Below are 26024 nucleotides of genomic sequence, written 5' to 3' on the forward strand. Positions count from 1 at the left end.
TCAAGCACCTCTTCTACAGCAACAACCATCCCCTCGGTAGAGAAATGAGCAAAACGATAAACAAAATAGCTCACAGTCCAGACAGGAAGCTGGCGAAATGAAGTGGGACTCATGTGACACAGGGTCAGGATGCTAGGGGAGCACAGAGAAGGTGCTCCAGGCCAGCCAGAGGAATGAGAACTAAAGAGGCTCCACAGGACACTGTGTCTGGCCCAACAGGACTCAAACAAAAATGTGTTTAAAATCTCTCCATTTCAGGGCTGAGATTATGGCTCAGTGGCAGAGCACTTGCCTCATAAGAATGAGGCACTGGGTTTGATCCTCAGCACCACATAAAAATAAATAAATGTCCAGGTCCTTGTTCCATTTATTTTTTTAAAAAAATCTCCATTTCTCTCTCCACCTCCTGGCTCCACAGTGACCAACCATGGTCATCTTGGCCCACTCAGCTGCATTGGTCTCCCTGCTGGTTACCTTCCCCTCATCACCAGCCGTCTCTGATTCTTTCTCTATCGAGCACCTGGACAACCATTCTAAACATCACAAGCATGGTCGCCGTCCCCTTGCATGGTCACCATTGCTCTTAAAACAAAAACTCTTCAGGCCCCGGCTGATTGACCTCACCTATTTCTCTGACCTCCTCTCCTCTGGGCTACTTTGTCCTATAAGCTCCACTCCCTTGTCCCTCAGTTCCTAGAATCTCCAATGTCCTTTCCTGCCCTAGGACCCTGTCACAGGGTCCCAGAAGCCTCATTCCACCCTCCCCTGGCTAAATCATCTTTGAGTGAACCCTTAAGAGTCCCTTAGAGTGACCTTCCACATCCTCTAAACAGGATCCCCCCATTTCAATCTCTAGCTCCAATCCCTCTTTTTTTTTTCATAGTGCTTGATTGACTCTCTTTAGTTTGTACAATTACTTATTGAAAAGAGATGGTAAGACACACAGGAGTCCTAAGACCACCTGGCCAAACCATGGAAATAACACCACTGCAGGCCCAACCCCCTGCCGCAGTTACAGGAAGAGGAAAACACTGATCTCGGCCACAGCAGGTCAGCAAGGGTCTGTGCGCCAGCCCACGACACATGGCTACATTGCCTCTGCCCTGTGCATGACCAGTGCCTGAGTGTATAGCTGAAGATTAATAAAGGGCTTTTTAATGAGAAGAGGGTTGGACCAAGGGAAGAAATGGAAAGAAAACCTTGCAGCTTGAAAAAGGGTAATGGGACAGAAACCCAGGGCTCTGGGAGAACCAGGGGAATGGCACACAAGCATGAGCATGTCCAACGCGCACCCCCAGAAAACAGCGGGCTCTGGCACACAGGAGGTGCCCAATGAACTTCCATGGAGTGAACCAACTGTCTGGGGTTGCCAAGGCCAGCTTTTGCCTAGGACTAGGAAAGCGGTGGGTTCTGCATTGCCTGAGCAGCAGGCAAAGGCCAGACGGCAGCCAACAGCCAACGCAGAGGTCACAGGTAGGACGGGGTCAGTGACACCATGAGTCGGGGAGACTTAGCAATGGATCCTGCCTCCCTGGCCATGTGACTGCTTCCCTGATCACATGACTCCTGATCCCATTGCCCAGTAAGAGCCCCAGGGAACTTTCAAGACTGGCCTAGACTTCAAAACCGTGCATAAAACGGTGCCCTGGGGCCAGGCGCGGGGCCCACACCTGTGATTCCAGTGGCTCAGGAGGCTGAGGAAAGAGGATCGCAAGTTCAAATCCAGCCTCAGCAAGAACGAGGCGCTGAGCAACTCAGTGAGACCCTGTGTCTAAATAAAATACAAAATAGGCTGGAGATGTGGCTCAGTGGTTGGGTGCCTCTGTGTTTCAATCCCTGGTACCCCCCAAAAAAAGGTGCCCTGAGAACCGAGGGCCTCTGGTGCCCTTGAGCCCTGGCCACATCACAAGGAGACTATCCTGTTCCTGCCAGAGCCGTCAACCCACAAAGACACTGAGATGATAGCTTCAACCCAGGCCGTTGTCTCACCACCTACATCCAATTCTGCCAGTACAGATGGAGCTCTGCAACGAGCTAGGCACCCTACTAGTTCTGAGAGATGACAGGTCAACGGCCCAGGTCCTGGTTGCAGCTGTGTAGAATTTGGGGCTTTTGTGCAGAATGATTTCTGAGATGCCACCCAACCCAGAGACGTACAATCACCAATGCCACTGTGAAACGGCCTCGATGCCATCTCCACAGTGGGTATCAGCTTTGCCGGCCTTGAAAGTGACTTCCAGATCTGAGGCTCTGAGGCGCTGTCTGTGTTCCAGGGACAAAAGGTGCCTGATTGCTGAGGAATGCACGTTCCCCTGGACTGTGTTTTCATACAGGGATGGTGTGGTATAAACTCACACAGCCTTTTGGAAAGCAGTTTGGCAGCACACATCAAGAGGGACATAAAACATGCAAACCTTCTGACCCAGTAATTCCATTTCTGGGAACCTATCCTAGGAAAATAATCCTAACTAGGGATAAGGGCTTGTGCACAATGTAATCTCATTTAGAATAGAAAAAAAAATGGAAACAGCTTAATTGTCCAATAGTAGGAGGGAAAGCAATTAAATAAATTATAAAACAACCACTTCATGGATATTATTTGGCCATTCCTGGCTCCAAACAATGATCAAGGAAATGCTTATGATGTACTATTGGGTTAAGGAAAAGGCAAGCGGCAACCTGTATAGGTGATATTCAAAGTCTTTGACTAAAAGATCTGTGCATACACATGCACAGAGGATGAAAATAAACTCCAGTGGTAACAGTGGCTATCTGAAAGAGAGAACTATAAAAAAAATCTTACATTTATTTCAATTTGTAATAAAAAATTACAAATTTTGCTTTAATAAGCATACATTCAAAATAAAATGGCAATGTTATTTCCTATGACAATTATATGGGCATAGAAAATAAGCAATATATGTATTTTGATTGAAAACTTCACAAATAATAGGAAAAATATTAGGAGTAAATCACACACACACACACACACACACACACACACACACACACACACACAGTTAAGGCCAACAAAACATAAATAAACCAAAGCTGTGACTGGCCTGGGAGAATCCTATTAGAGTCATAGCTGATGTTTGGGTGGTTTTGTGTCTCATCTTTCCCCAAGGGTGCTATCTGCCAGAGCCCCTTAATTCTCCAGTCCTCCAATCCCTGCTCCAGATCAAGGTCCAGGCAAGCTTTCTAAAATGCATGTATGGTCTCCTTACTCCCACATGTGCCCCTCACTGGCTCCTTATTGCCCCCAAGGTGGTGCCCAGGATGCCCACACACTTAGTCAGCCTCTGCCATGGCCTCCGACTTTCTCCACCGTTCCTTCCTCCCCTTCTCTTCCTCCAACCTCACCAGCTTCTTCTCACTTTCTCCAAAGTACTCAGTTTCTCTCAACACCATTAGTTCTTTCTGGAGAGCCTACTCCACCCCTCCCTGGATCCTCTTTTCTCAGACACCTCCTAGTCATTCTTTGGGTCTACAGAAACTCCTTAGGAATTGTCTCCTTTGGGGAGAGTTATCCTGATCATAGAGATAAGATTGACCTGAAATCACACATCTAGAACCCAAGGGAAGTGTGTCCAGGGACTTGCATGTCCTAGCCCCAGCAAGAGATATATAAATGCCCCTGATTTGAAGCTGATCCTCGCCCCAATACCAGAAATCAGCATTTGATGAGTGGGATGGCTATTTCAGCTAATGAGATGAAAACTTCACTGAACTATACCAGTCTTCATTGATTTGGGCATTTTTAAAATTTCAGTTTATGGAAGAGAACACCAAGGCTCCGGAGGAGTAACACCAGGGTCATTTGATCACAGCAATTGGCCCGAGTCACGTGGCTGGACAATGATAGCTCTGGCCATCAAAGCCAGAGGTGCTACTCCACCAGCCACCACCAAGGGATGTCAGTAGGAGAGAGAGGATGTGGAGAGCCGGCTCATTTAGACTCTAGAATAACATTCCATTGCTTTTGTCTATTTTTGCCAAACCGCGATGCTCAACTTTCCTCGCCAGCATGCTGTGACTCATTGCTGGATTTTCCACTTCTCTCTCCACTACAACAGAGTCCACTGAGGACACTGGGCTGGAAAGGAATGTGTGTGCAAGAGGTACCACCTGCTACCAAATCTGCCTTTGTTGAGCTGGGTGACTCTTGACCTTGGCTTGGCTCATGTCTACAGGCCTCCTTGACAGAATGCCCCACATGTTTTCTGCAAGAAGCAAAGCAGAGGACATGGGTTTGCCACTATCTGGGCAGACGTTTAGAACCACTTGAATAGAACTGAGATGCCTAAAAGGAAGTGTGCTTCGGGGGGGTTTCTAGTAAATAATGAATCTGAACTATTATTAGTATTATCATCACTACCATTATGCACACAAAACGTCACACAAGCCTCAAGTGGAGAGGCCGCATCATTAAATGGCCGTGGTACTTCTAGGCTTCTATGCTCCCTGCAGCCAACAATGATGCTCTGAATGGTTTGCAGGGGCCAAAATGAAAAGCAAGAAAAACACAAGACAATGGCCCTTAGCAAAGAAAAACAGCCAAATCTGCAGTGATGACAGCACTGTTAACTCACCCAAGACTCACTGGGCACCTACTATGTGCCTGGCAACATGTAATCCATTTTCTGTGAATTATTTCAATTAATCTTTACAGCAGTCCAAGGAGTCAAATCCTGTCACTGTCCTCTTTCAGACTAAGGGTTTAATGTAGGTGGTCAAGCAAATCCATGTTTGAAGGCCAAATCTCTTACTCCACAGCTGCATGACTCTGAGCGACTTTTCTCATTTGGAAGCCTCACTGCAATAAGAAGATGATAGACCTACTTCACTAAGCGGTCAGGATTCACAGGCTAGCGTATGGGAAGAGCTTAATAAATGGACACCCTCGTATTAGAAGTCCCTCAAATTAGAAGTCCTGGCAGACGGTGTCTACCATCAGCTCCTAAAGACTCCTGGGCTGCCAGCTTGAGCCCTTCAGATAGATCCTGGTCCTGGCCCACTAGCAAATGTCCTAGGAAGCCAGATGTGGGCACTGTGGTGACCACACCTGCCCACCAGAGAAGGAGCAGCCCATGGCCAGCTGGAAGTCAGAGGAGGTTTCTTGGCCGCCAAGGTGCTGTGGCGACCCAGGAGGAAGGTGAGTCTCACCATTTCAACCAATGCCACCCACGTGCTGGCCAAGAGCCCTCTTCCCTTTGCACCTTCTATGATTTCCCCTTGCATTCGCCCCAGGCCAAGTTCTGCGTAATGAGATGCCCTTGAGCCAGCTCCTTGTTATTCTTAACAAGCTGAAGGTTATTGTTAGCTGGCTGCCAGGAGCTGCCTACTTCCTCTCCAGGCGCGGATAAGATCTCAAGCCATCCTTTGCTTTTAGTGTCTCTCTTTTCTCTCAGGAAGGGACATCACTCCGAGTTGAGCGGCTGGCCCCTGAAGCTCCCCCTCCTTTCTCTTTGTCTCACCCAAGTCCGTTCACTGGACCCTGGCCAGAATGAACACCCCAGAAGGATCTCTTGGCTGTTCGGACCCACCCACAGCTCAGCTGGACACTTCAGGAGAAGCAACTACGATGGAAACATGGGACCCTAGAAAGTTCCACTTGGCATCTCTGCCCCAACAGTGACCAGCTGTGTGCCTTGGGGACACATTCCTTACCCTCCTGAAGCTGTGATTTATGTAGAGGTGCAAAGGGAGTAAAAAAATCATCCAGTGGCGACTGAGGAGAGCTTCCTGGGATCCCTGCACTGATCTCGTGATGAGCGAGTCCTTCTTTTGAGGAGCTGCTCAAGATCTTGTCCTCGTGGAGCTCACATTTGGAGGCCTCGCTGCAATAAGAAGATGATACACCTACTTCTCTAAGTGGTCGGGATTCCCAGGCTAGCGTACGAACAACTCCTAGGAAAACAGAAGCAACGTCCGTGGTGGCCCAGCGCCTGAAGGACAATGACATTCAATACAAGTCAGCCGTCATCTCCAACGTCCACATCAGGATGGTGATCACCACTGTTGTGAACGATTTCATTTATTTAGAATACAGTTGAAAAATTCAGTCAAAAATCTTCCAATCAGGCATCTGTGAACACTTTAACATGGGAGCTACCTATGAAGGAGGTGAAATTCAACACAAACCTTAAGTGATCTATTTATAAAATCTGACAAATAGATTTGCACATATTTGCTTAAACATATTCTCTGTCACCATAGATTTATTTTTTTTCTCTTGATCAAATAAAAACAGCGTGTATTTAATTATTGGAATAATTTCAAATATGGAAGTGATTATTAATTATAATTATTAATTCATCTAGCATATATTCATTTATCAAATGCCTGCTATTTGGGTTCACCTTAGCAACAGACTAGAGGTTGAACTTGAAGGCAAAAAACTCCAAGTTCAGAAAAGAGAGTAAAGAGGCCATCACAAGATGTCAGTCAAGAGACAACGGGATGGAAAATCCAGGGTGTTATCACTTGGCTGTTGATACGTACTCCTCAAGGGTTGCCTCCAGAATCCACTCAGCATTACAAACTAATTTTCTTGCTTGTGTTTTGGCACCTAATTCGAATTAGAGGAGCATTAGAATTAGAGTTTTGTTTGAGCATTGCTGATTCCAGTCTCTGGCACCATACGGGTGATATAAAGATAAATAAGATGGGATTACTGCTCAGAGGAGCTCACTGTATGGTCCACATGCTTGTACCCGGGTCTCTGTCAGGTTTAACTCGGGTACAAAAGTCTGGCTTCCCCTACCAGTTTGCAAACCTTAGAAAAGGAGAGCTTGGCTTTCTCACATGGATTAGAGCCCCCAGTAAATAGTTTTCATCTTCCTTGCTGGAGATTAGCACAAATAGAGAAATGAAGTAAAGGACATGCTGATATCTGTGTTGCAGTAGACAAGCAAAGGCTCTTTATTTGGAGCTTTCTGTGCAAGGGAGTTGACAACTGAGACTCAAAGACGACAGAGGAGTGGGGAAAATGTCGTGGGGGAAAGAAAAGGGAGGCTTCCACCATGCCCTGGTTGGAGGCTATCGATGTGAGGAAGCTGGAGGTAGGAAACCAGAAGTGTGGCCTCTTGGGTGACTGGTGAGGGGTACATATTTGGTTTTCTCCAGTTGAACTTGAGTTGGAAGTGGGGATAAAAATTAGAGAAATGGTCAGTTGACAATCAATTCCTGCTATTTGGGATGAATTGTTCCAGAAGTTATTGCTTGGCTTCCTGGATTGTTATCGGAGGTGGCAATCTGATGTTCTGCAAGTCTAACTTACAGCAGGCTGGCCTTCTGAGTTTGTTATTATAAATAAGGGCTTGTTTTGCTGGGAAAATGATGGGTCAGAGTTCTGTTTTGATATGCCTGACCACCATCCATTTTTATATTAAATCCATCAATATGGGAAAAAAAAACACCAAATATTTCTCCAGAAAGTGAGCAAATTGAAGTTAGCATAGTTGAGGGGTGCTGTTCCTCCTGGTCTGCCTTCTTGGCTTTCCTGCACGGTGCTTGCTCTGCCCCTGTTTTCTGTGGCTGTGCAGCAGGGAGGTGGGAGTAGCAATGCCCGCTTTCTGCCCACACTCCAGGGCCGACATGCCTGATTCCGTGGCCCATCACCTCTGAAGGCAATTCGGGTCTCCCTTAGCCTTTGTATTCCAAGGTTCTGAGATGACCTAACATTTTAAAAACAGCGCCAGTTCTCTAGTGTTTCTTAAACAATCTTAAGACACTCATGACAGGTTTTATTAGTAAAAACAAAAATTGGATCCCTTGACAGTCACATCACCAGTCCTCAACGTGTTGGGGAATTGAAGATTAGCTCCACCCACGTCCTTTCCCCCAAATCTACCATGCACAGATAGGCCTGTAATGCACTCTCTTCTTCTTGGAATTTCTATAACAAGTCATCAGAGAGTTCTCTCTGCACTCTGAAAACATCACGGAAAAGTCTTGACAACTACATAAAATCCTATTTCAGAACTTTGAGTGCACAAGTATTCTCTCAGCCATAGGTTCAACTGGGTTTCCCTACAGAACACTCCATTAACAGCCTGTACTTCTCCTCCAGAGCACTCTCCAAAGATTATCCAGTTGATCAAATGACCTTCCCCATCTCACATATGATATAAATAAGAAGCAGTTTCATTTTTTTCCCATCCATTGTTCTCATCAAATTCTGTTAGATCTCTCTGCCCTGCCCTTCCATGACATCTCAGGCAAATTCTTTTGCTTTCTGGTAACTCTCACTTAGACCAATTTCACTGGTCTATTGTGACTCATTTTCAGATATTAAAAAGACAAATCTAAATCAAAACTCCTATTGAGTATCTAACACAAACGTTTCATTTTTGCTTAAAAGACCTCAAGGGCTAAGGAAGCTATACGGTGTCAATCACTCTATTATTAACCAGGATGATAAAAATTTCTAGTTTTTATAGAAATAGTTATGGGCTAAGTGATACAATGTCTGGAATTTCCTTGAAAATATACAAGATGCAAGTGTAGGGAGGCAACGGGACTAACATATTCAGGGTGTCAATGGAATAGTGTCGTGCTTGGGAAACTACTGAAGCTGGAGGCTGGGCTTGTGGGAACTCATCTATTTATGTCCGTTTCTCTCTGTGTTTAAAATTTCCTGTGATTTGTTGAAGTTTCTTGTGTTCTAAAATATGAAAAGTGATATTTTGGACAAGGCTCAAGTATTATGATCTGGGATGACGTTAATTCTCAATTATTCACAATAATGGATGTCTCTGCATATTAGAAACTCTTAAGTGTCTTCTACGTGTGAAGCTAGGAATCAGGTTGGATGGGAGGTTGGGCTGAATGGAGGAGAGATTCTTGGGCATCATGCAGGGACCTGAGTTCCAGTTCTGGCTTAGCAGGTAAATACAACATGAGGCAAGTCACTTCTCACCATCTGTGAACTGGGAAGAGCAGGCAGAGGTCTTGAAAGGCCCTTCCTTCCTTAATGTCTGGATTCAGACAGGGCTCCTGTCTTCCTTCCTCAAGGCTGCAGGTCCAGGACTCAGGATGGCACCTGGCACACAGTATGGGGACGTTTGCACATTTGGTGAGTGGGTTCACTGCTCCATTTTTAGAAGACAAACTCCTTTCCACATGAGAACCTGCCTGTTTCCCTACACTGAAAGCAGGTTCAGAAGCCAAACCAATTCTGTTTAGCTGGCTGAAGTCACCCTGCAAGGCCAGGAGGGTGGAAGCAGGCACTACCTGTGCTTGTATCATCCTCATTATTATCAGTCAGCACTAAGAGAAAGGCACAGTCTAAACCATAAAACCCACTCACAATCCTTCAAGGGCTCTTACCCACCCCCATGACAAGACCAGAACCTTCTGCGTCCAGCAGAGCTGACCAGGTGCAGGAACACTTTCTCTCCAGGCACGTGTTCTTTGCTCCTTCCCAGAGGCCGCCACTCCACACCTCCTCTTCCACCTCAGGGCCTTTGCACAGGCATTCTCTCAACCTGGAGGCATCTTTCTGCTTCTTGGCCTGATCAATGCCACTCCTGTTTGATATTTTAGGTCAGATGTCAGTTCTTTAAGCAAGTGTTCTCTTAGCTATAGGTTCAACTGGGTTTCCCTGCTGAACACTCTGTAACACCCTGTACTTCTCCTTCACAGCACCCTCCAAAGATTCTCCAGTGATCAAATGATCTTCTCCATCCTTCATATGATATAAATAAGAAGCAGTTTCATCTTTCTCCCATCCATTGTCCTAGTCAAACTCTGTTAGATCTCTGCCCTGCCCTTCCATGACATCTCAGGCAAATTCTTTAGCTTTCTGGTAACTCTCAGTTACAAGGACAATTTTCAGATATTAAAAAGACAAATCTAAATCAAAACTCCTACTGCACATCTAATACAAAAGCCGCCCCTCTGTGGCTGCAGCCTGGGTGTGCGCTGCTCTTCCACTCCCCCCTCACTCCTGCCCTCCCCCGGCTCCTACCTTTGGCAACTCAGATCAGAGCACAGGAGAATTAGAACAAAGTGATCAGATTCCTCACTCAATGCCCCCTGCATGGTCCTCCCCTGGCTGCCCAGGTACTGAACTGCTGGCTCTCTCAGGATGTGTCTCTTCACGGGCACCAGAGGCTTCCTAGGTGGCCCCCATGTGGCACACTTCCCTGATGCAACAGACTGTTTGATTGATAGCCTGGTTGGCCCCACAATGGCCAGAGATTCTGTGCTCAGTGGCCTCCTCTCCCAGGGAGGACTTCTTGTTGGCTCAAGGGGCTCCATCTGGATGGACCATTCCCAGCCGCCATCCTCAGAACCATCTGCCTCCTGGGAAACTTGGCTCTCCGACGGCTGCCCCTGCCCTGCTCTCTCCTCCAGTCAGCCTCTGCCTTCACAACGCTTGGGTTGGCAAGACCACAGAAGAGGCTGGGGGTGGATTCAAGCACCCCGGCACTTCTCCATCACGTTGCGCTGATCCTGCGACAGGCTCTCAAGGCCCTGAGCTTCACAGTGCAGCTAGCGTCCCACACTGCAGGGCAAGGTAGATAAGCAGTTCCCTTCTTGCAGGCACCCCCATTCTTTTCAGTGACTTCCCTTGCAGTCCTGGTCACTTCGGAAGTAAAGGAGAAACACTTCAATGCTCCTTCATCAGCCAACAACTCTCTGCTAATCCTTTCTTGAATTTCTAGTTGTTGTTGTTTTTATGTGGTTTAAAAATGGTTGGTGGTCGCCAGGTGCAGTGGCACATGCCTGTAATCCCAGCAGCTCAGGAGGCTGAGGCAGAATGATCCTGAGCTCAAAGCCAGGCTCAGCAACTTAGCAAGACCCTAAGCAACTCAGTGAGATCCTATCAATAATAAAAAATAAAAAGGGGCTGGGGATGTGGCTCAGTGGTCAAGCACCCCTAGGTTCAATCCCTGGTACCAAAAAAAAAAAGAAAGTGGATAATGTTCAATGTCAAATCCAGTTGATTTTTCACAAATTCTAAGCAGATGGGTGGTACTGATTGCTCATTTTTCTCTGCTTTGGTTCCCCAATTGAAATTCCAAGATGATGGGAATTCCCAGTTAATGTATCAAACATGGCTCTGTGATTATTTGATGAATGCCTGTCTTACCCTCTAGATTTTATTTCTACAAGGGCTCTCTCTGCTCTAAGACCAAGCATTCAACCTCTGGCATTTAGCAGCAACCCAATCAATGTATGATAAATCAATGAATAAAATAACAGAGTGAGAGACAAAGAAGACTAGATTCCTATCCGTGAAACTCCTTGGTTGGGAAAGACTAACAAGCAGGACCACCATTAAAACCAGAGTAGGGGGCTGGGGAAGTGACTCAAGCGGTAACGTGCTCGCCTGGCATTCGAGAGGCGCTGGGTTCCATCCTCAGCACCACATACAAATAAAATAAAGATGTTGTGTCCACCGAAAACTGAAAAATAAATATTAAAACATTCTCTCTCTCTCTCTCTCTCTCTCTCTCTCTCTCTCTCTCTCTCTCTCTCGCTCTTAAAAAAAAAAAAAAACAGAGTAGATGGGACACAGATTCCCCCAATGCCTGGATGCCCATCAGAATCACCCACTGGGCTTTTAAGAGGTGTAAATGCCTAGACTTACTCCACTGGTGTGGAAATTCAGTCTATCTAGTTAAGAACCAGTGAGCCAGAGTGCACAGGAGAGGTCAAGATAACACTGAGGAGGACTTAAGGGAAGCTCCTTCCTGCTCAAGAGCAGCAAGGACACTTCCTGGAGGAAATGATACAAAAGGAAGATAAATATAAACAGAGGGAGAAAGGGGTGTGGGGTGCACATGCTCAGCAAGGACTTGAAGCCCAGGAGAAGATACAGGCGAGGCTCTGAGACTAGAAAGAAGAGCTTGGATTCCTCAGAGAACCCAGTGAACCTCCTGAGGGGGAGAGAGTGGGGCAGCCCAGCTGGTGGCAGGCTGTCTGGATGCAGGAAGTTGCTGTGGGAAGTTAGCAACACCCTCGGGAGGAAATAAATATAGAACCCGCTCGGTTGCCTGAAGCACTCATCCGTGAAAGGAGGGTAGAAAATCACACACCTCCACAGGTCGTGGTGAGGATTAAAGAAAGTAATGGTTGTAACATCTTGGCACATTGTATGTGCTTATTATAGATCAGCTAGAATCATCTTTATAAAATAATATCGTGCTTTTCAAAGTGGCGTGTGTGTGTGTGTGTGTGTGTGTGTGAGAGAGAGAGAGAGAGAGAGAGAGAGAGAGAGAGAGAGAGAGATCAGTAATTTACTAGCCCAATTAAGACCAGTTACCAAGGGCCAGTTCTGCACATAGCTTCCCATCTTTGCATTCAGTAGATGTCAGGCTGGTAACTTGAGGCTGGAAACTTGAAAGTGACCATAGTGTAGTACTTACACCAAAGACATTGCAAAATCTCCCCCGCTCTTCTCTCTCTTCTCCCTTCCCTTCCCTTCCCTTCCCTTCCCTTCCCTTCCCTTCCCTTCCCTTCCCTTCCCTTCCCTTCCCTTCCCTTCCCTTCCCTTCCCTTCCCTTCCCTTCCCTTCCCTTCCCTTCCCTTCCCTTCCCTTCCCTTCCCTTCCCTTCCCTTCCCTTCCCTTCCCTTCCCTTCCCTTCCCTTCCCTTCCCTTCCCTCTCTCTCTCTCTCTTTCTCTCTTGCTGGTTTCCCTGCACACTTGTTAGATGCTCTGGGAATTTACTGCATCAAAATGACTTAAACTAGACCCGGTTGAAAAGTCAGTAAAGTTATAGGAAAACTATAGTCTAAGAATCTAAGTAAGGTCCACCGAACTTAGATCACAAACTCAAAAGGAAAACCTTCTCAAGAAAGAGAAAATGAGACCTTGACTTTGGGGCCAGTGGCAGGTGAGAACACAGTCTGACCCCAAGCCCGTGTTTCTAGACTCGCTGTCCTACCCACGCTTCTCACCTCCACTTCTAGAGTGAGTATGGAAATAACCGAGTGACGTGAACACTGATAAGTTCAACCCATAGCCGAATGCTCTGAATGAACCAGTCCAGAGGTTCATTCTCTCTGGAAAGAAAAGTCCATTTGGGAAGACATACATTATATTAGGTTAGCTGAGCTGAAAAATAATTTTCATCTCAAGGAAAATATCAAGTACTGCAGAACAGACAAAATACTGCTATACTTTAACAACACAAGAAATCTTATCACCAGAAGTGTGTTGACATGTATGTAGAATAGTGAGTAAGGACACTGGGAAGGGTGGGGCAGGGGATGTGATAAAGGGAAATGGGATGGTCAGTGTGTGTGGTATCAAGAGTCATAGCAAACCCCGCTAGTATGCACAATTCATACATGTTAACAAAAATAACTTTAAAATGGAGTAAGCAACATGAGGGGGAAATTGTGGATATTGTGAATAAAAGCAAATGCAAACCCATCAGTTGCATCAACCCTTAGCCAATCAAAGGTAGCAAGATGGGACACATCTGCCTTCTGTTGGTCAATAATCATCTGGGGTCCTGGACAGATGTTGTGCTATCCTAGAGATAAAATGAGGAAAGCCCATTAAAGTCATCAATTATGAACAAATAAATAAATAAGCTGGGCCATCTGAGATCAAGCTTGTCTGTAGCTGACATTTGTCACCAGAACTTTTGTTAGAGAAATTTAAGCACTATTAGGAGGCTTAGAATAAGTAAGGGTCACCATTTTATTTTGAGGATGAGACAAACCAACCAGGGACTCTGCAAGATGAAGATTCTAATTTAGAAAAAAATGCATATATGACTGGCTCTTATGCTCAAGATACTGTTTTTCGTGCCATGATGGCATTCAGATTCTGAGAGCCAATAAATTCAAAAAGACCATTTCCTCTAGATTGAAGGGTGAATACCTGGGGCAGGATAAAGCTGATCGGAACAGAGAGCCCATTAAAATTCTTGTTCAAATTTGTGATCAGTGTTCACTTCCCTTACTCTGAACATTTCTTTCCTTTGGAGATCTCACTGCTGGAGAAGAATGAGTGAGAAAGCAAGATAGAAATGAGGCTTTTTTCAGTCACTTAATTTCCTTAAATGACATCATGAATTATAAATTGCCGTTGCCAAGGCAATATAAGAAATACACATCAGAAGGAAACAAAGAAATTGATTGCACCAAAGATGACTAGTCTTAGGCTTTGGAGAATCATTTTGCCTTTTGAGTTGTTATGATCAATTCTCAGTAGGAACAAAGACATATTAGTCATCTAAAAATACTCAATCATTGTCTCCATTCAGCAAAGAACAAAGAAAACATCATGCAGCGCTCAACCCTCTTTCTTTCTGCAGCACATAGAATTGAAGGGCCATTTTCCTGCCACATTTATCAAGATTAGGGACAATGCTCCCTGTTCTTCCATGAAACCCCATCCTAGGTCCAGAATCTAAAGATTCCCCCTCAAACACTCTCGAATAGGAAATGATTTTTTTTTCTCTAAGTTAAAAAAATAATTTCCAGGCAGTGAGTAATTTTTTTTCCTGAACCATGCACTCAACGGAAAACAAATGAAAAGGGAAAAATGAAGTAAACAGATCTGAAAAAGAGGCCACTGCACTCAGAGATGGAGAAGGAAGCCTGCAAACTTACCAGTCATGGGGAGCAGGAACTTAGGGTTTGTCCCAAACAAAACCATAATTTTAACTGGTCCTTCTAGTTGAGCCTCGCTGGATGAATGACTTCCAGGGCCTTTGGCTCTTTGGGACTAAGCGGGAAGATTATTTTTAGCACAACTATTTGGAAATCTTTGAGAACTTGGACCTGTTACTCTGTCTGGTACCAAAGCAAAGCTTTTCACTGAGCTCTCATGAAAAACCCTCCGTCTCAGTGTTCTGAGCACCCTGCAGCCGCTCACCAGCCAAGAGCACGGTATGGTGTCTATTCTTTTATAGGATTTTGGTGAATGTGGGTACAATGGCCTTTTTCATAGTGGTAGCTTTTTAGTTTATTAAACAGGTGGTTTTGTAAGGAGAATCCAGGAAGCTGAAGTTCTGGGTCCAAATCTCTGGTCAGCGGCTTGCTTCATGACCATAGACGGTGGTCTCTGGATCTTGTTTCCCGGTCCAACCTGCCCCCGAATGTCTCGGGAGGATGGGATGATCTTAGCCTTGCTCTGTAGACCATCAACTGTTTGCAGGTGTCAGAGTGTTTTACTGCTGTGCCACCAGAGCACTTATCAGGAGATAGCCAACACTTTATAAATCATGAACTGTTGATAAGAAAGGCTGATGGATGTGTGTGTTCTTCATCCAGCCTTGTGGAGCCTCTCCTGTGGGCCATGCTCAGTCTTATCTGTCAATGATAGGGAGGTTACATTTTGCTGGGAAAATGAGCAGGAAATGGTCATAAGGCAAAGGCAATCGTGTGGCCCTGGGGGACCCGAGTAGTGCCAGGAGGAGGAGGGAGCTCGTTCAAACGGGAAAGGCAGTTCTGCCAGGAAAGATAGGACCACAGAGCATTGTAAATGTTTGTCTCTGTGAATGTGGCTGGCCTGGGACCATCATGTAAGAAGAATCATGTGGTGTTGGTCATTTCGCATAGCTTATTTCACATAGCGCGATGTCTACAGGTCCATCCATGTTGTTGCATGTATTGAAATTCCCTTCCTTTGTAAGTCTGAATAATATTTCATTCTGTGAATACATCATGCTGTGTCAATCAGTGGACACTGGGTTGCTCCTACCTTTGGGCTGTTGTGAAGAGTGCTGTCGTGGACGTGGGTGTGCAAATATCTGTTTGAGTCCTTGCTTTTACTTCTTTTGGATATATGTACACCTACATATCCGGAAGAGAAATTCTGGACATTTGATAATCCTATACTTAATTTTGTTGGGGATTCACTGCACTATTTTTCACCAAAGTAGCACCATTTTACATTCCCATAAACAGCATCTTTTATTTTTAGAAGAAAAAAAGTCATGGGCTATTTATAAAGGGATTCCAATCTCTGAACACACTTTCTGGGAGTTCAATTTTTGCATTGATTTAATCAGCATTTTTTTCTTCAAGAATTTTTCATGGCTAGTTTAGCAAGAGCAAAAGATTCTATTGCTTACAAAAGTTTACAAAACACGATATGCTATATCCCTGTGTTAAAGATTCAGAACACCCATTAATATGAAAGCTCTGGTATGTATACATGTATGTGTGTTTCAAATATGTGTTTAACATTTTAAAAACTTGTTACTTTATTATCCCTACAGAAAAATCGGGCAGAGAGTCATTTACAATTAGTTTCCAGGACAGATCTGTTCTAGATTAGCATTATTTCCAGAACTTCGATTTTCTAACTCCAAAGGGGCATGAAAGTGGAAATATTGTACTTTAACTATGTAGCACATAGTCTGCATGAATTTGCATAATTCAATTGAACGCTTTAAAGCTTACTGTATGAGAAGTGATTGCTCATGGGTATAGCTTTCTTCTGCAGATTTTGAAAATATTCTAAAGTTGGATTATGGTGTGCATTGATCGTATACGTCAGTTAATTTTTCGTTGTGCAAATTATCTCTCTGTAAAGCTGTTAAAGTTATTATAATGCTTATAAAGCTGTGACACACATGGTTCCTGTCCAGCCAAAATAATCAAGTTGGTGGCAGAGCAGTGGACGTTCCATGAAGGATGGATTGTTCCAGACAAGGTGTTGGAAACATAAACCTGGATCCCTACCTCTGAGTTTTTAATCAAAAAATTCTAACAAATAAAATTTTTTGAAGGTGACAAAATGAAACAAGAAGGCTGGGATTGTAGCTCAGTGAAAGAGTGCTCACCTAGTACGTGTGAGGCACTGGGTTTAATTCTCAGTACCACATACAAATAAATAGAATAAAGGTCCAAAAACAACTAAAAAAATTTTTTTTAAATGAGATGAGCATTGAAAGAAAAGCATATTTTGCTTGTTTTCTGCAGTACTGGGGACTGAACCCGGGGCTTCATACATGCTAGGCAAGTGCTCTACAATAGGAGTTATACCCCCAGCCCTAGAGAAAGAGAAAGACTCTTTTAGTACCTTAGAGTGGGGGAAGCTTTCTAAACACAATAAATTTGACTTCAAAAATGTTTTTACAATAAAAATGGGTTTTTTTAATTACATGAAAAAAGTGAAAAGACAAACTGGGAAAAATTTTTTGCTGTGTGTCACGAACCATGTACAGATAGATAAATATAAATATTCAGTGCACTATTGTTTAGAATAACAGAAGAATGCAAATATTCTACCTGTCCATCAACTACTTAAATATAACATATTTTGGACCCGAAATAACAGGGTCTAAGGTAGCTCTGTCTACCCCAGTACAGATACACGCAGTCAGCCTTGCACATCCACAATTTCCACATCTATGGATTCAATTAATCACAGATCAGAAATATTTTAGAAAACTGTGTACTGAACCTGTACAGACTTTTTTCTTATTATTCTCTAGGCAATACAGTAACAACTACTTACATAACATTCACATTGTGTTAAGTATTATAGGCAATCCAGAGACCACTTACGTACACAGGAGGATGTGCATAGGTCATAGGTAAATATGCCAACATTTTATATCAGAGACTTGAACATCTTGTACTGTGGTATACATGGGGGCTGGACAGTCATGGACTCAATCCCCCATGGACACCAAGGGATGATTCTGCATACCTATAAAGAAGCTCAGCAAAAAGGCCAAGTGCAGACCATGGTACGGAGGACATCAACGCGGGGAAGGAGAAGACACAAGGAACTGTCAACAGTCACCACCTTCAGGGAGGAAACTGATGAGAAGACAGAAAAATAAGAAGAGATTTACTTGTCATTTCATACCCTTTTTCTTTTGAATTTTAGTGTGCCTATATTATAAATACAAAAAAAAGAGCTTTTGTATACTTTTAAACACCATAGACTTAAAGGCACAACAACTCAAGTCCTTTATTCCTCAAATACTGTGAAAGGGACATAGACCCCAGAAAGCCTTCTTGAAATCTTCTTTTCTCTCTTTCTCTTATAATATTTCATACTCCGTAATTCCTCACTACTTTTTATTCAACAAAACTCACACCATCCCCACAAAAAGTCTTCACTTCCTCCAGCTGGGGCTTATTGTACTACGCACTGTTCTAGGCGGGTAGACATATTAATGACTAAGACAGAGAGCTCTGCCCTCGGGGAGCTTCCCTTCCCTCCAGACAGAATGTGCAGTGTAAAATAAAGACAGGAGTCCGCGACGGTGAGCACAATGGAGACAGAAAAATAGAGCAGAAAGAGGGAGGCTGGGGTGGGGGCAGATTGCATCGTGAATAAGGTGCAAACGTTGGGCTCCATGAAAAGGTGGCATTTGAGCAGACTTGCAGAAGGAGGGGAGGGAGGGAGCCATGTATGGACACCTTGGTGAAGAGGGTTTAGACAGAGGGAAGAAACATGTGAAGGCCTGAGGCAGAGGCACCGGTGTCCTTGGGAACCCTAGGTTATCCATTGTGACTGGAACTGGAGAGTGAGCAGAGTAGAAATCAGGGGCATTAGGGGGCCCGCACACCGTGCTACCAGGGAACACGAAGCTTTTGGCTCCTAAGTGAAGTGGACAGCCATCGCGGGAGAGGCCACTGTGGCTTCCATCACGACCCGCACCCCTTTTCCTTCTGCGTGAACGGAGTCCCAAGAATGGACTGACACTCATCATCAGGCCCCACGACACATTGTGCCTCTGCATCAGATAAGGATTGTTAGTGGACAATCATCTGGAGAGCCTTTCAGAAAGTCCTAATGGGGACGTGCTTTTAGACTGGTGCCGGCAGTTTACCAGGGCATTTCTCAAAGAAAAGCAACCCATTGGTCCAAGGTCCATTTCAGTTGCTCTTATTTATCCCTCTTTGAGCACCTGTTGCCTGGCTCTTGGTGATGTTCAATATTCTTTTCTGTAAGCATATCTTTTAGGTTTCTGCTTCCTCTGCCCATCATCAACTAGATGTTACTGAGATTTTCTTCCAGACACCCACCCCCACAACTGTTGCCCTTGTTGTATTCTCTATCACTGCCCAGGGCACCTTCCTCCAGATCATTCCCAGTCTTTCTTCAAACCACTTCCTGGCTTCAGCCTATAGCCATCTGTCCCATGAGGCCTCAGAAGTTCTCCACCTTCACATTCCCTCTCAGAGCCCCGCCATGACCAGTCGTGTACATGAGAGAGGAACAGGCCACTTAATCGATGTGTCTAGTTTTGACTGTAGCAAGGATTGTGCCTAGAATGTTCTCACAATTTTCCTTCATCTGCAGCTTGTTTGGAAGTGCTGGTGTCTTTATCAGAACCCTGGGGCTGTCAGAAATGACTTTAAAACCATTTGAGCCATAGGATAGTGCTTGCCGTGATGTGGATGTGGTTTAGGTGTGTGCCTCCAGGGTTCGTGTGTTGGAAGCTATGTCCTGAATGGTGGTGGGACTTTTAAGGGGAGGGGCTCAGTGCACAGTCACAAGGCAGGCCACTCCCTGTTACTCTGGCTTCCTGTCTTGCCAACTGATCTCCTCCTTTCACTTGCATTCCCACCACGATACCATCTTTTCTTGAAGTGATGCAGCTGAGAGGGTCCTCGCCAGAACTGGCACTATGCATTTTGGACATTCAGCCTTCATAACTATGGGTTAAATAAACCTCTTTTCTTTGTAAGTATCCAATCTTGGGTATTTCATTATAGTAGCAAAAAAATCAGAGTAAGACAGTGTGGTATGTCAAGCCTAGCAGACAGAACATAGCAAAGACATTCTCTCTAATTTGGGAGGGAAGAAAGAAGGCTGATAACACTGCGATTTGGTCAAGAATATGGAGTCTCTATTTGGAAAAGTGACTTTGGCTTTTCAGTAATAAGATTTCTAGGAATCAGTCTTAATTCAGGAGCATACTGTGTTTTCCTCAGATTGTCATTCCTATGCTCTGGCAAATTTCTGAGTCTAGCCTTTGGATGTTGCAATTACCCCCAAGTACCAAAAAAGTGGATGGTGTATATGGTTAAATTCTCTGAGGTGGCTGTCTAAAAGTAACAAGCTGGGCACGGTGGCACACATCTCTAATTCCAGCAGCTTGGGAGGCTGAGGCAGGAGGATCACAAATTCAAAGCCAGCCTCAGCAACTTTGCAAGGCCCTAAGCAACTTAGGGAGACCCTGTCTCAAAAAATAAAAAGGGCTAAGGATATGGCTCAGTGGTTAAGCATCCCTGGGTTCAACATCTGGTACAAAAAAAGAAAAAAGAAACTATGTAATTGCTTATCCCAGGTTTCATGATTATTTCCTTTGGGAGAGTATAGTCCAGATCAAACACTGTACAGATTTCCTGCTAAAGCCCAAATCCAGAGAGACCATCAGAGAACAGGAAGGGGATCAGGAGGAGGGTGAAGGGAAAATAGAAAACCCCCCATCAGTGGGGGGATGGATAGGATCATAGTACATGTTATCTGCCTGTACAAGTATGCCACTAGGAAACCTATTCTTTTGTATAATCAGAAGTACAAAAAAAATCATGTTCAACCATCCACATATTCCCCATTTACACAAAACCAGAACCACCTCTCAAGAAACTGCTTATCCTGAGGATCATTTGGCCTAAAACTTCAGGTCTCCACAGCCTGCACCACCCCTCCCCAACCCTCAGCCTGTGTGCCAGGGTCCATGCTAATAAGTGCTCCGTTCTCAGGCCTTGTAGAGGGAAACCCACGTCCTATCAGACTAGAGCTGAAGAGACCTGCGCCCGCTTCACTCAGAGCATGTGGCATGTGCGTGGTCAAATTTCACATAGCTCTTTAATTGACCCACAGTGCTAACGGCTTAATAGGACACCAAGACATTATGTCCTGCAGATTCTAAATTAAAGTTTGAGACTCCCCTCAGGACATGCACAGTACTCCAATTAACACTAATTGGCATTAGGCATGATTATCAAGTGAAAAACATGGTTTTCTTGCAAATGCCTCTTCCTTGCTCCTGCTTTAACTTTTACAAAAAAAATTATCATGGATATATGCAAAGATTAGTTAGAACATGTCTGATGTGCTGTTTATATTAGCAGAACCCTGGAAACAAATGTCTATAACGGGGAATTGCATACATGTGTGTGTGTGTGTGTGTGTGTGTATGTATATATATATACATGTATACATGCCTATGTGTATATATGTGGGGGTATATATGCACATCTGTACATATATATAAAATAGTAGAGACAAAAGCAATATTTTTTAATGTTGTGAGTAACTTTTTATGGGGGGCTGGGGAAGTACCAAGAATTGAACTCAGGGCACTCGACCACTGAGCCATATCCCAGACCTATTCTGTATTGTATTTAGAGACAGGGTCTCACTGAGTTGCTTAGTGCCTCACTTTTGCTGAGGCTGGCTTTAACCTTGTGATCCACCTGCCTCTGCCTCCTAAGCCTTGGGATTGCAGGCATGTGCCACTGCACCTGGCTAATGCTGTGAATAACTTTTGACATAAGAAGAAGTTCATATGTAAAGTAAAGAAAGTTGAAGAATTATAGGAATGATACCCTATTGTTTTTCTCCATGACACAGACAAAAAATACTAGAAGCATGTGTATATTGGAGAGTAAAGGGTAATTATTTCTGAGTGATGAGAATAGTGCCAATATTTATCTTATTCATTTGCATCTCTAATTTTCCATTTTTTAAAAATGCTTTTCTTTTGCAAAATAAAAGCATCATTTTTCAAAGTCTATCACTGACTCTGTAGAATAAATGCAATGTAGCGATGTCTTTTGGGAAAACCTTTTAATCCAGCCTTTCTCTACACCATCCCTGTGTGGGACACTGAGACTCCACATCAATAATGTCATTTTCAATGGAATTACAAGGGAACACACGTGTGAAAAGGTGAGAGCTGTCAGTGCCAGTTCCCCTGCTCCAGCACGGTCAGCCACATCTAACCCCCTCCTGGAAGGGGACACTGATGTGTGTGTTTCTCTTCCAGAGCCAAAGATGTTTGTCTTGCTCTATGTCACAAGTTTTGCCATCTGTGCAAGTGGACAACCTCGGGGCAATCAGGTCAAAGGAGACAGCTACTCCCCAAGATACATCTGCAGCATCCCTGGCTTACCTGGGCCACCAGGCCCCCCTGGAGCCAACGGATCCCCGGGGCCCCACGGTCGCATCGGCCTTCCAGGAAGAGATGGTAGAGACGGCCGGAAAGGAGAGAAAGGTGAAAAGGGCTCCGCAGGTAACGGATGGTGAAGCTACGTCACACACTCCACTCCCCTCACCCACTTTACCCCCCCCCCGCCACCTTCTCTGTTGCTTCGTCTCAGGGGAATTGCCCCTAAAGTCCCCCTCTCCACTTCATTAGTCCTAACAATGCACTGAGCTCTTATCATGCTTCAGGTGCTGCCCTCAACTCTTCACCTGCATCCTTGCTTTGTGGTATTGACGACTGTTTCAGGTAGACGTTATCACATCGTGCATGTGAGGAAACTGAGCCACACCATGGCTGAGTGGAACAGTGGAGATGGACAGGCACTGCTCGTGGGATGGACTCAGACATCCGACACCTGGAACCACCTGGCTATTCCAGCTCCAGATGATGTCTGGATGCACAGGTCATGGATGGATAGACAGACAGATGGACAGGAGGGGAGATGCACAAACTAAGCAGAGGCAGAAATCAGAGCCAGACACAAAGGTGCCATCTTGCTGAGCACTGATGGAGATACCAAAAGGGCAGTAGCCTTTCCTAGCTCATCGCTTTCCCACCTGTCCTGTAGCCGTTAAAGCATAGATTTCTTGTAGCACTTTGCAGCAACACAATTGTCCCCTAGTCCTTCGGTAATTTTCACTTTTTTCCCCCCATCAAATAAGTTGGTCCGGGAAACTTGCCAGACTCTTCAGTCCTTCCAAGTCAACCAAATTGAAATTCTAGAGAGACTCTGTTAACTCCAAAGGATTCAGAATCAATCTTTGAAAACAAGTTTCTGAGTGTAGAAGTCAGGACCAAAAAGAGGAAGAAAAAAGTCAATGGATTTAAGATATATGCCTCTATCTAATCATTGCATCTGATTTACTAGAGTTCTATGAAATAGAACCATAATGTATATTCCAGTTATTGGCTAATAATTCATTTCTGAATTTCCCATGCAAAAAAAAAATACTTGGCAAATCAATACTGTCAAACCTATGAGAGTGGTTCAGTATTAGACAAAAAACTTTAGTAAAGGTTCAACATCAAATAAAGAACTTTGAATGTCAAGCTCAAGTAGAATTTTTCAAAGGCTGCCATAGGAAACGCATGAATCTAAGTTATCACTGAGCCAAGATTATGAGTGTCCTTGAAATCCTGCAGTAACAACAGGATTGCAGTTTCGTGTTAGTGACCCTTTTGGTGTACTCTGTCTCCAACTAACCATGTAGTGGCTAAACCATCAAGCCCTGGAGCCAGAAGGACTTAGACTCAAATCTTGGCTCCTTCAATGACTTAATACCCTTAGGCAAATAAACTCTTGGAGCCTCAGTTTCCTCATTTGTGAACTGGTAATAATAACTGTGAAGTTTAGGACAATGAAGCATGCAAAACACTACACAGGATAACTGCCATGTGGGTCAAACAGAGTAAATGTTAACTGTTATTATTTATTACATTTTGATCTGCAAATATGAGACCAGAGAAATTGTGACTATCCAAAGCCACATAATAAGCTAGAAATGCTTAATCTGTTTCATGAGGTAGTTCTAATGTTATTTCAAATTAAATTAAATGTTCATAATTGCTACAAGTTCAACCTTCTGTGAGGCTAGCTATCTACCCAAATGCATCAATCCATCTATTCATCCATGTCCCCATGAGTAATTCACTCAGAAATTTTTTATGCACCTGTTAGTATACAATATTTTTCCAGACAGTGTTTCTCAGCCTCTGCATTAATGACATTTAGGGATCAGTGTTTATTTGTGCGGGTGGCTCTCCTGTGCACTGTAGGCCTTTGGGCAGTGTCACCTGAATGCCCCTCAATTGCAACAACCAGAATATCTGCAGACACCACCATCTGTCCCCTTGGGTAGGAGGTGGACAGTGCAAAATTGCACCTGTTTGAGGACCCTGGGAACAAAATCATGAATAATACATTGTTGATGTCCTGAGAAGCAGACATGTGTGTAGGGAGGCCAATATGTGAACACATAATTATACTGTGTCTACATAAAGACCTTTCATTAAGAACTTACTACTCATCTAGAATTGTAACTTTAATATTTGATGTCCACCATTATAATTTGCAATGATGATAATGAGCAATAAAAAGAATGCTATAAATTAAAAAAATAATATTCAAAAATAAAGTAACTCTCCCAGCCTGGGATTATTTAAACCCAATATTTGCATAAGGCTATATAACACTTCCAAAAGGAAAGGCATGAGAGAGAAGCATTCCCCGTAGAAACTATGGGAGCACAGCCTTGGGCTTTGAGGATTAATGTAGCTGAAACTGGCATAGAGGGTTTCTGCTCCCTGGTTCTCCTTTAATGACACCACAAGTCTCTTCACTGGTCACTCTTAGTGAACACCCACCACATCCACCCCAACCAAGTCCAAGTGGAATCAAGGTATTTTGTTGTTGTTGTTGTCCAACTTCTCTACCCTAAATTAGAAACACAGAGCTGATTATACTAAATCATTAATTATCTGTAAAAAAAAATAGCTGTCTCTCTCTCTGGTCTATAGCAATAATTACTATAACATATTCACATTTCATTTAATTTGAATGCAAATGCATAAAAAATATATTTTCAAATAGCCCTAGAACTAACTCATGAAACAGATTCCTCATTGCAGTATACTGTATGGGTTTAAGATATCATTTAGCTTATCTATGACCTGTATATAAAGATTTCAAGATAATAACAGCTAACTTGAGAATGGGGCAGGTGATTTTTGTGCCAATATTACACCCAACCCCTATCACAGTGACTAGCAGATAGTGGATGGCCAACCAATATTGAATGTTTTAGATGGATGTGTGCATACATGCATAAATCCATGGATGATGGATAGATGAATGGATAAAATGGCCCTGAAGAGGAAATCAAGGTAAGTACATTTCATGGAGAAATAAGAAGAAAATGCTTCTGTCCAAGCTTCAGTACCTAAGCAGAAACTAACCCTTACTCCATAATTCTCTTTATCTGAGTATATATCTGATTAAATAGGAAGAGGGAGAATGATTCAGCCCTTCTTTCTGCTCTTAGTGTGTAGACCTCCAGCACATGAACAAATTCTTCATGCACAAAAAAAGAATTACTATAAATTATTATAATTAGTCCATGAAGGTCATCACCCCAACAGCTCAGCACATTAACTCAGTATTATGATAGGACATCCAGGCATGGATGTGATGAAGATCTTTTCATGTGCAGCATTGTGAAAAGACATCCCAGTCTTTATGATTTGCCCTCACTGAATTTTCAAGAGGATGAGACTTAAGCAATCCAGTCCAAACCTTCACTTCAACTACTAGGAAAATGGAGCCAGAGAGCAAATGCACCTAACTGATCCATGGCTAAAGTGGGTTTTATCCCAGGTCTGTTGAGTCGCTATTGACTCCTTTGCTCACTAAGTTTGAAGTAGATTTAAGTCTGCTTTTTTTTTTTTTAACAAATGTAGCATTTGAAATCGAGAGTGATGTACCCAAAATCATAGAAGCAGGGGGATTTGAGTTCATAATGAAATCTTATGGTTAAAATTGTTATTGAGACCAAAATAATTTTTACTAATACATAAAAAAAATCAGTGATGAAGACAGAAAAATTTAAGCTCCTGTTGAAGATAAAATAGCAATTTAGAAGTTATTTGAGTCTAAAGTAAATTTAACAATAAAATCATGTTCATGTTCCATCTCTACCAAAAAAAATCAAACAGAAAGATTAGACTATTCTGAATTGTTCAAAGAAATAAATATCGGAGTGCTGCGGCTGGGACTAGAGTTTCAACTTAACAAGAAAAACCATTCTCAACTGGAGGCAGAACTGGATCAGGAAGAATGCTGGTCCTATCTACCAAGTAAAGATCATGTTC

The 26024-nt window shown here is 43.7% G+C and overlaps 1 protein-coding gene across 3 annotated transcripts in view; it reads left to right on the forward strand.

Annotated features, from left to right (window-relative positions):
* C1qtnf7 (C1q and TNF related 7) overlaps positions 1-26024 on the forward strand; it is a 100744-nt gene that overhangs the window by 68973 nt on the left and 5747 nt on the right. For 2 of the 3 annotated variants that reach the window (XM_005318959.5, XM_040292655.2), the window contains exon 2: positions 21939-22184. In XM_005318959.5, coding sequence (XP_005319016.1) covers positions 21939-22184 — 246 coding nt within the window. Of the gene's footprint in view, positions 1-14757; positions 14860-21938; positions 22185-26024 lie in introns of those variants that run through there. The other variant, XM_040292654.2, reaches the window with a different exon arrangement.

The sequence above is a fragment of the Ictidomys tridecemlineatus genome, chromosome 9 (genome assembly GCF_052094955.1).
Source record: "Ictidomys tridecemlineatus isolate mIctTri1 chromosome 9, mIctTri1.hap1, whole genome shotgun sequence".
NCBI classification, from domain to species: Eukaryota; Metazoa; Chordata; class Mammalia; order Rodentia; family Sciuridae; genus Ictidomys; species Ictidomys tridecemlineatus.